Source organism: Dendropsophus ebraccatus, chromosome 6 (genome assembly GCF_027789765.1).
Source record: "Dendropsophus ebraccatus isolate aDenEbr1 chromosome 6, aDenEbr1.pat, whole genome shotgun sequence".
In the NCBI taxonomy this organism is placed as follows: Eukaryota; Metazoa; Chordata; class Amphibia; order Anura; family Hylidae; genus Dendropsophus; species Dendropsophus ebraccatus.
The window spans coordinates 12,277,661-12,292,554 of NC_091459.1; the positions used below are offsets into that span (position 1 = coordinate 12,277,661).

Here is a 14,894-nt window from a genome sequence, read left to right on the forward strand (position 1 = left end):
AGTGCAGCGGTGGGAGGGGGTTAAACCTTATTTAGCTTCAATCTTGTCCTCTTTTTCCCTTCTTTCCTATAGACAATACAGAGTGAAATCCTTAACCCCTTCACGCATCAGAACGTAACTGTACATCCTGTTGTGGGAGGGACGGTTCTGAACCACCGTGATGCCGGGTGCTATCTGTAGCCCCTCAGACTGCGCCGGCTAATTTTAGATTTAAAACAGACAGCTGCATTAAATTGTATAAAGTGCCCCTCTCCCTGGTGTCTAGTGGGGGGATCTCCCCCCCGCGATGTGATCCCTCCCGTGATCACACTGACGCTGATCCCGGCTTAGCAATCGGTAGGTCTGCTGCAGACCAGAGTAATACAGCAATGATCTAATCGATCATTGCTGTATAAAATCTATGATCTATGGGAGATCACTACAGTAATAATAAAAGTCCCCAAGGGGAACTAAAAGTTAAAGTATACAGTGAAAAAGAACCTGTTTTTATTAAAGGGAACCTGTCACCCCCCGTACCGGGGTGACAGGCTCCCGACCCCCCGTTAGAGACCCCTATACTTACCTCATCCCGCCGGGTCCCGCTTCTGGATCCGGTCGGGTCCCGGAGATCTCAGCCGCTGCAGCCCGGCGCGCGCGCTGAGAGATGAGTCCAACACCCATAGAGAATGACAGGAGAGTCCAGCGCTCCGTCATTCTCTATGAGCGTTGGACTCATCTGTCAGCGCGCGCGCCGGGCTGCAGCGGCTGAGATCTCCGGGACCCGACCGAATCCAGAAGCGGGACCCGGCGGGATGAGGTAAGTATAGGGGTCTCTAACGGGGGGTCGGGAGCCTGTCACCCCGGCACGGGGGGTGACAGGTTCCCTTTAATAAAAAAAATGCCCTCTCCTAATAAAAGTTTGATTTACCCCTCTTTTCCCATTTTATAAATAGAAATAAATAAACAAACATATTTGGTATTGCCGCGTGCGTAATTGTAATTATCGCGGATAATTGCGGATTTCTTGCCACATCAAAACCAGAAAAATTATAATAAAAAGTGATCAAAAAGTCGCATATACACAAGCAAGGTATCGATAGAACCAGATCATTGGTTAAAAAATGACACCTCACACAGCCCCATAGACCAAAGGATAAAAGCGTTATAAGTAGAGATGAGCGAACCGGGTTTGGGTTAGAGTCGATGCGAACCCGAACGATCGGCATTTGATTAGCTGGGGCTGCTGAACTTGGATAAAGCTCTAAGGTTGTCTGGAAAACATGGATACAGCCAATGACTATATCCATGTTTTCCACATAGCCTTAGGGCTTTATCCAAGTTCAGCAGCCACCGCTAATCAAATGCCGAAAGTTCGGGTTCGGATCGACTTGAGCATGCTTGAGGTTCGCTCATCTCTAGTTATAAGCCTGGGAATAGAGCAATTTTAAACACATTTAGTGTTTTTTAAAAGGGTTTTAATTTTTTAAAATAAAGGTTATATAAATTACATATCGTTCTAATCGTGCCGACTTGAGGAACATACATAACATGTCAGTTTTACTATATAACGAATAGCTTAAACACAAAACCCGCCAAAATGAAAAAAAAAAAATATCCTTTTTTTCCACTTTTTTTTTACAATTTCACTGAACAAATATTTTTTTCTGGTTTCACAGCATATTGTATGGAAAAATTAGGTCCGCCATTGTAAAGTACAACTAGTAACGCAAAAAATAGGGCCTCATATGCAAGAGCTATGGCCTAAACACGAGGAGCAAAAAACGAAAATACAAAAAAAAAAACACGAAAATTAGCCTAGTCCTGAAGGGGTTAATACTTCTGCCCCCTTAAAGGGGTTATCTAAGATTAGAAAAGACACCACCCCTGTCCTCAGGTTATGTGTGGTATTACAATTTAGCTCAATTCCCTTCAATGAAACTGAGCTGCAAGGAAACACCTAAACTGAGGACAAGAGTGGTGCTGTTTCTGGAAGAAAGCAGCCATGTTTTACTAAGCCTGGACAAGCATGGAAAGACCATGTGACTATACAAGTAAAGGGACAGTAGTATAATAAAGGTCGATGAGTAAGTGACCTATTATTTAAACTAATACAGCTTTTAGTAAACCCGAATGAAGTGGCCAGCCCCTTTAAATGACCGCTGGAGAAGAGCATGTCAGCCGCTGTATCTATATGTATGAGGAGCTCTGGATCAGAACAATACAGCTCAGATTACTATAAAGATATATTAGGTAAAAAAAAAAAAAAAAAAAATCAGTATAGACACCTTTAAAGAGGATGTACAATCAGTTACATCCTCTTTAATATGACCCACAGATAGAACGGCGCCGTCATGGGGCCGCGGTTAAAAAACGGACCGGTTGCAGCGTACGGCGCCGTTCTATCCACAAGTAATGGGCTGGGGCTGAAGCACAGGAGGCGGACCAGCCCGCCCCCAGTGTGAGGGAATTCCCTCCCCTCTATGACGCGGCTTCATTAGAATTCCTCTCACTGGGGGCGGGCCGGTCCGCCTCCTGTTCTTCAGCCCCACCCTGCTACCCGTAGATAGAACGGCGCCGTACACGGGAACCAGGCCGTGGGTCAAAAAACGGACCGCGGCACCAGCTTCCCAGTGACGGTGTCGTTCTATCCATGGGTCATGTTAAAGAGGATGTAACTGATGGTACATCCTCTTTAAACACAATGCAGTCTAAACAATATAGAACGTCAATGGAAACAAACATTAATAAATGTACAGAATGAAAAATGTCCTGTATTGTCTTCACGGGTGATAGCTGTGATAAACACCATTAGCAGCCTAATCCAGATAGGCTTCATCAAGGCTCACTTAGGGTGCCTTCACACCTACTGTATCGCAGTAGAAAATCCGCTGCGGATCCGCAGCAGATCTGCAGCGGATTTAACTAAATGAATGAACACAGCATTAAATCCGCACTTACAAATCTGCTGCGGATCCGCAGCGGATTTGACAGTGCGAATTTAATGCTGTGTTCATTCATTTAGTTAAATCTGCTGCGGATTCGCTGCGGATCCACAGCGGATTTTCTACTGCGATACGGTAGGTGTGAAGGCACCCTTAAAGGGAATCTGTCAGCACCCGGACCGGACCCGAAGTGCTGACAACGTAGTATAGGTGTGTGTCCCCCTGTGTGCATGGTCCCGGTCTACAAAGCCTCTGTGTAGTAGATTTTTTACAAACACACTCTAACCAAGTGTCGAAGAGAAGTAGTGGCTTGGCGTTTGTTCTGCATCTCGGCACACCTCACCGCTACTTCCTCCACCCCATTTTTAGCCAGCCTCCTGCTCCCCAATGCAGTCATGTAGCTGCACACCCGCGTCTTTTCTAGCAAGGGCCACGCGCCAACTTGTCAGTTTATGTCTTCGCCGATGATTCCCTCTGGGGACCTGCTCCTGGTAACGACAGTTGACATGCGCACGTTGGATGTTTCAACTGAAGGCATTGGCATTAGGCCCTCAGTGTGTGTGCAATGCAATGCGAAAGGCGTTACCAAGAGCAGGCCCCCAGAGGGTAAGACAGAACGTGCCAATTGCCTGTGGTGTCTCAGTGTCCCCTGCTGACCACAACCACTTGTCTCGGCAGTGACAGGCCACTCATTTATCGACTGAGACTGGACAGGCCGCGGCCAGTGATTGGCTGAGCGACCTGTCAGAGACTTGCTCCGAAGCTACAGCAGTGGCTCTGGGAAGCGAGCAGAAGGCAGAAGAACACTGGGACCGTGGACAGGTAATGTATACAGTTTATTATTTGTTTACACGGACCAAAAGACACGATCAGCCGATGATCGTTGTTACAGACTGATACACAGAGCGATAATCGTCTAAATCCATGAAATAGGACCCTAAGATACTCTCTCACTCTCTGTACCTCCTCCTCTCTCCATAGACTTACATGGGCAGTACAGTATGTAACTGTCTCCGATTGAAGCAGAGACTGGAGACTGAACGATCAGTGAAGCAGATAATCGAGTGGTAGAGTAACTTAAAGGAGAAGTCCGGCGAAAATTTTTATTAAAAGTACAGTGGTGCCTTGGATTACGAACATAATTCGTTCCCACGACGGCGCTTGTAATCCAAATCCACTCTTAAACCAAAGCAAAACCATAAGAAATCATAGAAATGCAGACAATTGGTTCCACAGGCCGAAAAATAATGATTTATTATTCTGAATAACATGTAAAACAAATAAAACAAACATTTAGAAACAGCAGAATATGTGATATTATAAGTTACTGTAAAGTAATGGAGAGGATGGGAAACACAAGGGCGGACAGATACTGCAGGGAGCAGGAAGGAATGAGCAGGACAGATGTGGGCACATACATGCAGCACTCTCTGTCCGGGGAGAGAGGAGTTACAGCTATGGAGAGATTACCTCCACAGTCCTGTCCTCTGATGCAGGCCCCAGCCTGAGGTGGATCTGCTATGATTTGGAAGGTGAGGGAGACTTCCTGGGTCAGAGTACAAGGCTGTAGACCCCGCTATGCAGACCATGCCCCTCCTCCACTCCCCCTCCCACCCAGTACAGGGAGCTCTTAACCCTTTAAGGACATGGCCCATTTTCGTTTTTACGTTTTCGGTTTTTCCTCCTTGTGTTTAAAAGGTCATAGCACTTGCATTTTTCCACCTAGAAACCCACATGACCCCTTATTTCTTGCGTCACTAATTGTACTTTGCAATTACAGGCTGAATTTTTGCATAAAGTACACTGCGAAACCAGAAAAAAATTCAAAGTGTGGTGAAATTGAAAAAAAAAACGCATTTCTTTTATTTGGGGGAAATGTGTTTTTACGCCATTCGCCCTGGGGTAAAACTGACTTGTTATGCATGTTCCTCAAGTCGTTACGATTAAAACGATATATATCATGTATAACTTATATTGTATCTGATGGCCTGTAAAAAATTCAAACCGTTGTTAACCAATATACATTCCTTAAAATCGCTCCATTCCCAGGCTTATAGCGCTTTTATCCTTTGGTCTATGGGGCTGTGCGAGGTGTCATTTTTTGCGCCATGATGTGATCTTTCTATCGGTACCTTGATTGCGCATATACGACTTTTTGATCGCTTTTTATTACATTTTTTCTGGATTTGATGCGACCAAAAATGCGCAATTTTGCACTTTGGGATTTTTTTGCGCTGACGCCGTTTACCGTATGAGATCAGGAATGTGATTAATTAATAGTTCGGGCGATTACGCACGCGGCGATACCAAACATGTTTATTTATTTATTTATTTGTTTACTTTTATTTAAAACCTGGGAAAAGGGGGGTGATTCAGACTTTTATTAGGGGAGGGGGATTTTTACTATTAACAACACTTTTTTTTTTTTTTTTACACATATACTAGAACCCCCCTGGGGGACTTCTAGTATATACACTTTGATCTCTCATAGAGATCTCTGCAGCATAGATATGCTGCAGAGATCCATGAGATCGGCACTCGTTTGCTTTCGGCTGCTGCAGCCGGAAACAAACGAGTGCCGAGCCGAGGACGGCGCCATCTTGGACGCGTCCCCGGCCGGCATCAGTAACGGAGATCGCTCCTCCGGGACAAAGTCCCGGAGGAGCGATCTCCCCCACTAGACACCAGGGAAACGTTGCCTCCGGTAATCGGAGGCAGCTGTCAACTTTGACAGCTGCCTCCGATTAGCTAATTAGCGGGCACGGCGATCGGACCGTGCCCGCTAATAGCGGCGGTCCCGGGCTACACGCGGCACCCGGGATCGCGGCACTTCAAAGCGGGGCCGCCGCGCGGCCCCGCTTTGAAGTGCTAATGAGGACATAGGACGTACCGGTACGTCCTATGTCCTTAAGAGGTTAAACCAAAGCAATGCTCTTAAACCAAGTCACAATTTTGAAAAACTGTGAGCTCTTAAATCAAAACGCTCTTAAACCAAGTTACTCTTAAACCAAGGTCCCACTGTATTGTATTGCCCCCCCAAAAGTTATACAAATCCCCAATATACACTTATTACAGGAAATGCTTATAAAGTGCTTTTTTCACTGCACTTACTACGGCATCACAGGCTTCACTTCCTGGATAACATGGTGATGTCACTTCCTGGATAACATGGTGATGTCACGACCCGACTCTCAGAGCTGTGCGGGCTCTGGCTGCTGGAGAGGATGATGGCAGGAGGACTGAGGGACACTGAGCATCCCCCTGCCATCATCCTCTCCAGCAGCCACAGCCCGCACAGCTCTGGGAGTCGGGTCGTGACATCACCATGTTATCCAGGAAGTGACATCCCCATGTTATCCAGGAAGTGACATCCCCATGTTATCCAGGAAGTGAAGCCTTAATGCAGTAGTAAGTGCATTGAAAATAGCACTTTATAAGCATTTCCAGTAATAAGTGTATATTGCTGATTTGTATAACTTTTGTATAACAGTACATATCTCTATTAAAATTTTTTGCCGGACTTCTCCTTTAAGTAGAAAAGGAAGCCTTTTCACAAAATAAGATAAATTACAGTTTCTTTTACTCCCTTGTACTATTGATTTTCGCACAGTGTGTTGAAGGTACATTGCCTATTAAACAGTTTAAATGAAATCTGATGGAATACTGATGGGCCGGCATACATCCTGGATACATCTCTCCATTGCAGGCATTGCGCTAATTTACTATATAAAGAAGCCCCGCTTATACAGGAAGGTTACGTTTATATACAGCAGGGATGGGGAACCTTCGGCCCTCCAGCTGTTGCAAAACTACAATTCCCATCATGCCTGGACAGCCGAAGCTAAAGCTTCGGCTGTCCAGGCATGATGGGAATTGTAGTTTTGCAACAGCTGGAGGGCCGAAGGTTCCCCATCCCTGATATACAGCATCTTTCATCATTGCTTTATGACTTCACTTCATTATCATACTTAGGTTTACTTTGTCAAATTTACCTTCAGTTTTATAAGCAATCGTTTTTTTTTATTCCTCCAGCTGCCGCTACAATCCGGCCGTGTCTGTTTTACACCTAACTTTCAGAATGGTTACACTAGGTTATTTAGGCAGTTAAGGCAATGACCGTGATATAGCAGGTGTTTCTCCGCTTATTGTGCAAAGCAGACAGCAAAGTAATAACTCGTTTATGTATTGTTTTTTATGCTTTTCACCTCTATTCTCATGGCACGCAACGTACAAATTATTCTCCCGGCTTTGTCATTGCTGCTCAGAAAAGACGAGTCAATAAGCTGAAGGCATAAGCGGCATATTCAACTGCTTCGGTACTTTACCCAATCGATACAGATTTGTGCTACACATTGAAAAACGCACTGCTGAGCAAAACACTAAAAAAGGACCAATCAAAGTAATTTACAGTTCAACTAACCTTTCTGCTTTTCTCTGTTTTCCTTGATTCCTCTGTGCATTTATTTCTTTGTTCATTAAACATTTCAGGCAGTCCGCTTATGGCATCACAAGCTGAAGTTTTACTTCCGACACCTAGAAATCAATTAAACGAAACATCTCATTAGGGCTCAAAAATATAAAACCTTAGAAGCTCGAGGAAAGGTTCATAGCGTCGAGTGCTATCGACAAAGCGGACAAGAGAGAGAGAGGATGGACGTTATAATTACAACGACATTGAAAATCACATGTAACCCTATTACATCTATATCCATGCTCAAGTATGGCAAACAGATCAGTGATTTCAGGGAGACCAGCCAAAAAAGATTAAAGTTAAAGGGGATATCCGGCGCTACAAAAACATGGCCACTTTTCCCCCTCTCGTCTCCAGGTCAGGTGCGGTTTGCAAGTTATATAGATTTGTAATTTACTTCTATTTAAAAATCTTACGTCTTCTAGTACTTATCAGCTGCTGTATGTCCTGCAGGATGTGTTGTTTTCTTTTCAGTCTGACATAGTGCTCTCTGCTGCCATCTCTGTCCCAGACAGGAACTGTCCAGAGCAGCAAGAAATTCCTCTAGAAAACTTTCCCTGCTGCAGACAGTTCCTGTCTCGGACAGGAGTGGCAGCAGAGAGCACTGTGTCAGACTGAAAAGAAAACAACATTTCCTGCGGGACATACATGAGCTGATAAGTATAGGATAACTTGAGAAGTAAATTACAAATCTATAAAACTTTCTGAAACCAGTTGATTTGAAAGAAAAAGATTTTCGCTGTATAACCCCTTTAAGTGACCCATTTAGTCAATTACGAGTCTGATGAGATGACCAGGGAAAGATACCAAGCCCAAGTATCCATCCACAGACAGCTATTTTGGGGTGTTGCCCCTCATCAGTGTGGAGCAGGATTCTGTATAGATGGGAGCAATGCCTATTAGACCAATACGGAAAAAAAGATCACTGACCTTGGGGAGATCAGCAAAAGATGACATCTCTTTGCTAGGTCCTTCCCTGGAGAGACATCTGGCTAGTCCTGTGTTTTGAGACTCATACCTGAGGCTCTGTGGACCTTTTTGCATACTGATGATTCCCAGGATTTTACTGTATTGAGCGTTTTAACCAGCAGCTGACAGTGTTATCTTTGGCTGGTCTCCCTGAGATCAGTGATCTGTTAACCATATTGGTCTACTAGGCGTTGCTCTTACCTAGCCAGATTCCTACTCCATACTGATGAGGGGCAACACCCCGAAACAGCTGTCTGTGGATGGATACTTGGCTTTGGTATTACCCTGGTCATATCATCAGACTCGTAATTTGAGTTGGATATTGACTTAAGGTGAATGTACCATCAGGCCCGGGATGAAGCACTGGAGGTGGGCCGACCCACCTCCAGTGGGAGGAACCCCCAACCCTCTATGATACAGCTCCATTGATTCTAATGGAGCCGTGTCAGAGGTGCGGGGGTTTCCTCTCACTGGAGGTGGGTCGGCTCGCCTCCAGTGCTTCAGCCCAGGCCTGATGGTACATTCACTTTAAAAGGCAACTTAATATGGTTGTATTGGTGGAGCCATCCCTTGGCTAGTCCAGTGTTTTGAGATTCCTGAGGATCAGCGGACTGTTTCCCATATTCATGCACAAGTATGACAGATGTCTAGAGGACTTGAAAGACACTTCCACAATGAGACGTGTTTCGTACAAATGGCCACCTGTGCACTAAACCACTTTGCATTGGGTGCATAAAAATATCCTGAAAGTGTATAGTGCATAGCCGTAAAAATCAATCTAATATAAAAAAGAGCTGAGAGGGATAAAGAATACTTTTGATCTCCCCTGGTCACACCACCCGCCACCCCCTGCTTATATGAATTCACTCTATTCTTGACATGTAGAGCATAGAAAATACTCGACAAGTCATAACCCAGTGGCTGAAAGGAAGATTTCATTTCACAACCTTCTGCTCGCCGCATCATAATGCATAGCTTAGGACAACAAAGTAGAATGAAGAGAAAAAGTTCTATTGATCCAGATTAAAACCAGCAATAGATGAGATGCACCTGAGTCTGTGATAAAGGACTTCGCGATTCAAAGTCCATTACATGACTCTCCCGCTGGGCAGCACATCTCCGCATCTCACATACTAGGCCTCTGCTTTGGCTTTTAACATGAATCAATACAGTCTTTGTTTGCCCTTTACTTTCCTGTGCTAGAAATGCCATCTGCTTGGTGGTCAAGTGCTGCACTATAAACTATATAGAAAAAAAACAAAACAAAAAAAACATAAATAATTCCCCCCCCCCCCCCCCCCCCCCCTTTAAGTAATTTATGACCGGGAAGTTGTTTAGAATGAATCATGTTTGTGTCTGGGAAATAACATTTGCCTAGTGTGCTGCAATGAAACCGTCTAGAATATATCACAGTTACTTATTTCCTCTACTAATGCTGAGTGTGGCACGGTTATGTTTCAAATTTATCAAAAAGGAGTATGTCATATTTGTGTAGTTAAAGGGGTACTCTAGCGATTTTTTTTTTTTCAGATCATCTGGTTTCAGAAAGTTATATTGGTTGGTAAATTACTTTTATTTACACCTTCTTCATTACAATGAACTAGGATTTACTCTGTAATATTTAAAGTGACTCTGTACCCACAATCTGTCCCCCCCCCAAACCACTTGTACCTTCGGATAGCTGCTTTTAATCCAAGATCTGTTCGGCAGGTGATGCAGTTATTGTCCTAAAAAACTACTTTTAAACTGGCAGCCCCGTGTCAAACAGCCGTGGCCTAAAGTATCTATGCCCTAACTTTGCACCACCCCTCCGTCCCTCCTCCCCACCCTCTTCATCATTAGGAATGCCACTAGAACATTTTCTCCTGTCTGAAGGCCCGCACGCAACTAGCCAGTATGCCCACAGTTGCGCCTGCAATACATGAGAGATCATGGGCGCATGCGCATACTGGCAAGTCGGCGCGTGGCCCTTGCTAGCAACGTCATCAGAAAGCAGGAGGCCGGGCAGCAAAGGAGGAGGAGGAAGCGGTGGTGAGGAGTGCCTAAGTGTGGCACGAACTCCTCACTACTACAAGTTACAGGCAAGAATAAAAATAAAAACTACTGCACCGATGGCTAAAAGAAAAGAACTGCCCCGGGTACAGTCACCCATGGCGTACCGGTACATCCTAGGTCGCCTAGGGGTTAAAGGGAGGGCGCTGAGAATGAAGGTAAATCTCCTCTACAGAGGCTGGTGGGGAAGTGAGGGAGGTAAGGTCGGCGCACCACCGCGAGCTCTACCCCCTGCTCTCTCTTCCCTGCCGCTGTTAAAGGCTTTAAACAGCAGCAGGGGGCAGAGAAGAGGGGGCAGAGCTACGGACTTCAGCTCATGGGCATTGAGGCAGTGAAAGGGTTAAAAAGACCTTTATACTTTTATTTACTTTCGCCTTCTATATTCATTAGTAAAAACATCTAAAATGTTTCGGGCAGCCTCGCGATTATCCACATAAAGTGATAGAATTGGCACATACAACTAGCGGAGTAAAAGGGCAATCACTAAACTTTAGCCGTCCGGTTTATTTTACATACAGAGATAGGAGCCGGCAGCTGTCACTTTTCCGTTAGCCTGCAGGGAACGGACGACCAACTTTTATTTTGTCAGCATGTTCAATCAATAACAAAGTGGCAGCTTTACTATCCTTGGCCGAGCAGATAGTCGACTGCAATTCCAGTTGTCACATTTGTAATAATGGCTGCTACAACTGAAAGGAAAATGCCAATATTTCTGTAAGTAAAAGGGAAAAACAAATGGCGAACTTGAAACTTACGAAGCTAAAATATCATTTTGTGATTTTAATGCTAGTGATAACAGGGAAAAGCGGGAACAAAGGGGTAAAATACTTTGAAAAGAAAATTTAAAGGACAACTCCAGTAAAATGTTTTTTTTTTTTTTTTCAAATCAACTGGTGTCAGAAAGTGCAGGGGATTTGTAATTTACTTAACTTAAATAGATGCTCCAGGGTTTTTTCCCCTATTGCTGCAGTGTCCTCTCTTTCAATGCAGCTCTGCTGCATTCATACATTTAATTACTGTATCTGGGTCATGTGACCGCGGATCAGCCACCATCTTTTTTTTAGAATCACAACCGCTATCAGCCCTATGATGCATCAGCAGAGCATCACCTGTGTAGCTAGATGGTACAGCTCTCCTACTGGGAGGACAGAATAATAATCCTCATCTCTATATATTTTTGCATAAGCATAGAAATCATAATCACCAACTGTGAAACGGGAGCTGTATAGTCGTAATCAGTAACTGTGAGGGGAGTTTCTGTCTCCCCGCTTTGGGGAATAGATCATTTAACTTCATCATACAGGAACCGAGATAGTGACTCCACTGAGAGCATAGAAACACATGTCATTTACATGGGGTCACCATGAGACCACATGACTCAACTGAAGAAAATGAAGAGAGAAAGGAAAAATTAAAGGAAAAGTCTGGACATTTTTAAAATCTAGCAGTCAGCAGGGCAAGGGGGAAATATTATCAGGAGTATGAACTTACCTGTCCACATGCCTGCGCTCCAGGATCTCTGGCGTTGACACGCAAGACACGGCTGATGGACTGGCCACTAAGCTAGTCAGTGACTTGGGCAGGACGTTGCTCCAGTTGTTGATTGGCCGAACAGTCAGTCAGCTGGGACAGGCATCCCCCCCCCCAGTCGCGACTTCATGGGAAAAATGCCCTTCCAGCATGGGTCCAGACGTCTAGCCCGCTGCTCACCGCAGGCATGGAGAGAGGTAAGTACATACTCCCGATCTAATTCCCCCTGCCGGCTGCCAGATTGTAAAAATGGCAGAATTTCTCCTTTAAATGACGTATTATTAGCTGTATATATTATTTGGCTGACCAGACTAAAATAAAATGTTTTTCTTTACTGAATGCTAAACCTGATATGCCAACTCTGTTCTTGTAAAGATCTTATTTGGGCTTAAAGCAAATGTACCATCAGTACATTCACTTTGAAGCGACTCTGTACCCACAATCTGTGTCCCCCCCAAACCACTTGTACCTTCGGATAGCTACTTTTAATCAAAGATCTGTCCTGGGGTCCGCTCGGCAGGTGATGCAGTTATTGTCCTAAAAAAAACAACTTTTAAACTTGCAGCCTTGGGCAGGATTTTTCCTATTCCTCACCTGTCTGAACACTGCCCATGTGATGGATCGTTAAGGCACCTGTGCAGTGTTCACACAAGTGATAAATAGGAAAAATCCTGCCCAGGGCATGCCTAATGATGAGGAGGGACGGAGAGGTGGTGCAAAGTTAGGGCACACACATTTTAGGCCACGCCAATTTGACACAGGGCTGCAAGTTTAAAAGTTGTTTTTTAGGACAATAACTGCATCACCTGCCGTACGGACCCCAGGACAGATCTTGGAATAAAAGCAGCTATCTGACGGTCCAAGTGGTTTGGGGGGGGGGGGAGGGTGCGGGACAGCTTGTGGGTAGAGTGTTGCTTTGTTTTGGACATGAAAGCGTCACCGGTGTCACTATTCCTTTTTTTGAACCGCAGCCTGGTGCCCGCGTAGGGCGCTGGTCTATTCCCGGGCACTGGCTGGGGCTGAAGCACTAAAGGCCGACCAGCCCGCCCCCAGTGGGAGGAAACCCCTGCTCTTCTATGATGCGGCTTTATTGATTCGGCCGTGGTTTAAAAATGGGACTGCTCTATTCATGTGCAAAGCTTAAAGTGAATGTACTGATGGTACATTCGCTTTAATAATAAAACGTATTACAAAAAAAAAAAATACATAAACATCTGCAAGCAATAAAAAAAAATCTATGCAGTTATCAATATTAATTCCAATTATATTTGTGATTGTCAGTTCATTTGCTTCCTAAACATTCCGCCAGATAAAGTGTCGCTCACCGTCACCTCCGGCTTTACACCTTATTATTTTGCACTGATCATGATCTAAAGCCGCAATTACAATTCTGCTATTTGCTTGGGGAGAACGGTCCATGGCTCATAGACAGCGATTCCTTAACCCCTTAAAGGGGTACTCTCATGAAGCACAGTTTGTAAAATCAGATGAGTACCATATATATTTGTGTAAAGAGAACAAATAGGCTGCCATAGTATAGTAATCTTCATCCCTGTACTGTTTTCTCCCCCATTGCATATAATGACTGGTTTCTTCTGTGAACTGGGACTTTGCTGTTGCCATTCTAGGGTGCACCATTTCCAACAATGCTGCCTGCTTACAGGGTAAGGGGAGACCAACTAACTTCTGCAGATTGTAGCTGAACTTAGCATGCCTGGCCCACCTTGTTGTAACCCAAAGGAAACAGGTTCACAAAACAAAGCAAGCACATGGAGAGAGATAGACTTGCTGATCCTCCAACAGCACATTATCAGGAATGCTGGGATATTTGAAACATATTAAATTTCATATAAGGCAGCAGTATAGACATAGTTTTCCTTAAAGTGACACTGTCTTCTTTTTTTTTTTTTGCAGAAATCAATAGTCCGGGTGATTTTAAGAAACTTTGTAATTGGGTTTATTAGGCAAATCTGCCATTATCTGCATTCAAAAAAACTTTCCCCAGGTCTCCCCCCCCCCCCCCTCTCTCATTCACTGCTCATTATTAGGAAATCTCGAATCTTTTACATCAGTTGGGCCCTGTGTAACCTATGGAGAGGGGAGGAGGGATTATAGTCGCCAGCAGAGCACAAAGGATTATACAGGCGAACTGTGTGAAAGCCGGTATTCAGAGGTCAGAGAGGTCAATGCTGACTTCAGAGGAGATAGCCGGTGAGCTGTAAATTAACTCTTTGTTGTCCGGTTTTGGTGCCTCATCTCCCTCCACCCATCCCCTCTCAATAGAGAACCATGAAGATGGGGGGAGGGGGGAGAGCTTCAAACTGCTTTTTCAGCTAATAAACTCAATTACAAAGTTTCTTAAAATTGTCTGTACTATTGATTTCTGCAAAAAAAAAAATTAAACGATAGTGACACTTTCAACTAAAACTTTTCATATGTTGCTGTCTATGTTAAGACTAGGGATGAGCGAACCGGCTGAGGTTCGGGTTCGTATGAACCTGAACTCTCGGCTTCTGATTCCCGCTGTTTGCCCGCTCCGTGGAGAGGGTGGATATAAACTTGAGGACCGCTTGGAAAACTGGGGTACAGCCATAGGCGTTATCCCAGTTTTCTAGGCGGTCCTCAGGCTGTATCCACCATCTTCAAGGAGCGGGCAGACAGCGGGAATCAGAAGCCGATACGAACCCGAACCTCGGCCGGTTCGCTCGTCCCTAGTTGAGACTAACACTTCCTTCCATACTTCTTGTCTACTCAGTCTCCTTCCCTACTTTCTCAGCTGCTGCTTTCTGCTGACAGATCAGGTCTGGTCAAAATCTGTGTGTGAGCTTTCCCCCCCCTTTCTTCCAAGACAGGAGATGTAAACAAGTTTCTATCCACAACTTTGTAATGCTTGGAGGGTTAATCTCAGTGAGTTCATCAGCAACCTGACCTCAGGTTAACCTTCCAGCATT

General features: G+C 44.7%; 1 protein-coding gene across 3 annotated transcripts in view; it reads right to left on the minus strand.

Annotated features, from left to right (window-relative positions):
* The window catches only part of MCPH1 (microcephalin 1), a 207,842-nt gene that overhangs the window by 141,897 nt on the left and 51,051 nt on the right, over nt 1-14,894 (minus strand). For all 3 annotated transcript variants that reach the window (XM_069973445.1, XM_069973444.1, XM_069973443.1), the window contains exon 9: nt 7,342-7,454. In XM_069973445.1, the coding sequence (XP_069829546.1) occupies nt 7,342-7,454 (113 nt within the window). The remainder of the gene's footprint in view (nt 1-7,341; nt 7,455-14,894) is intronic.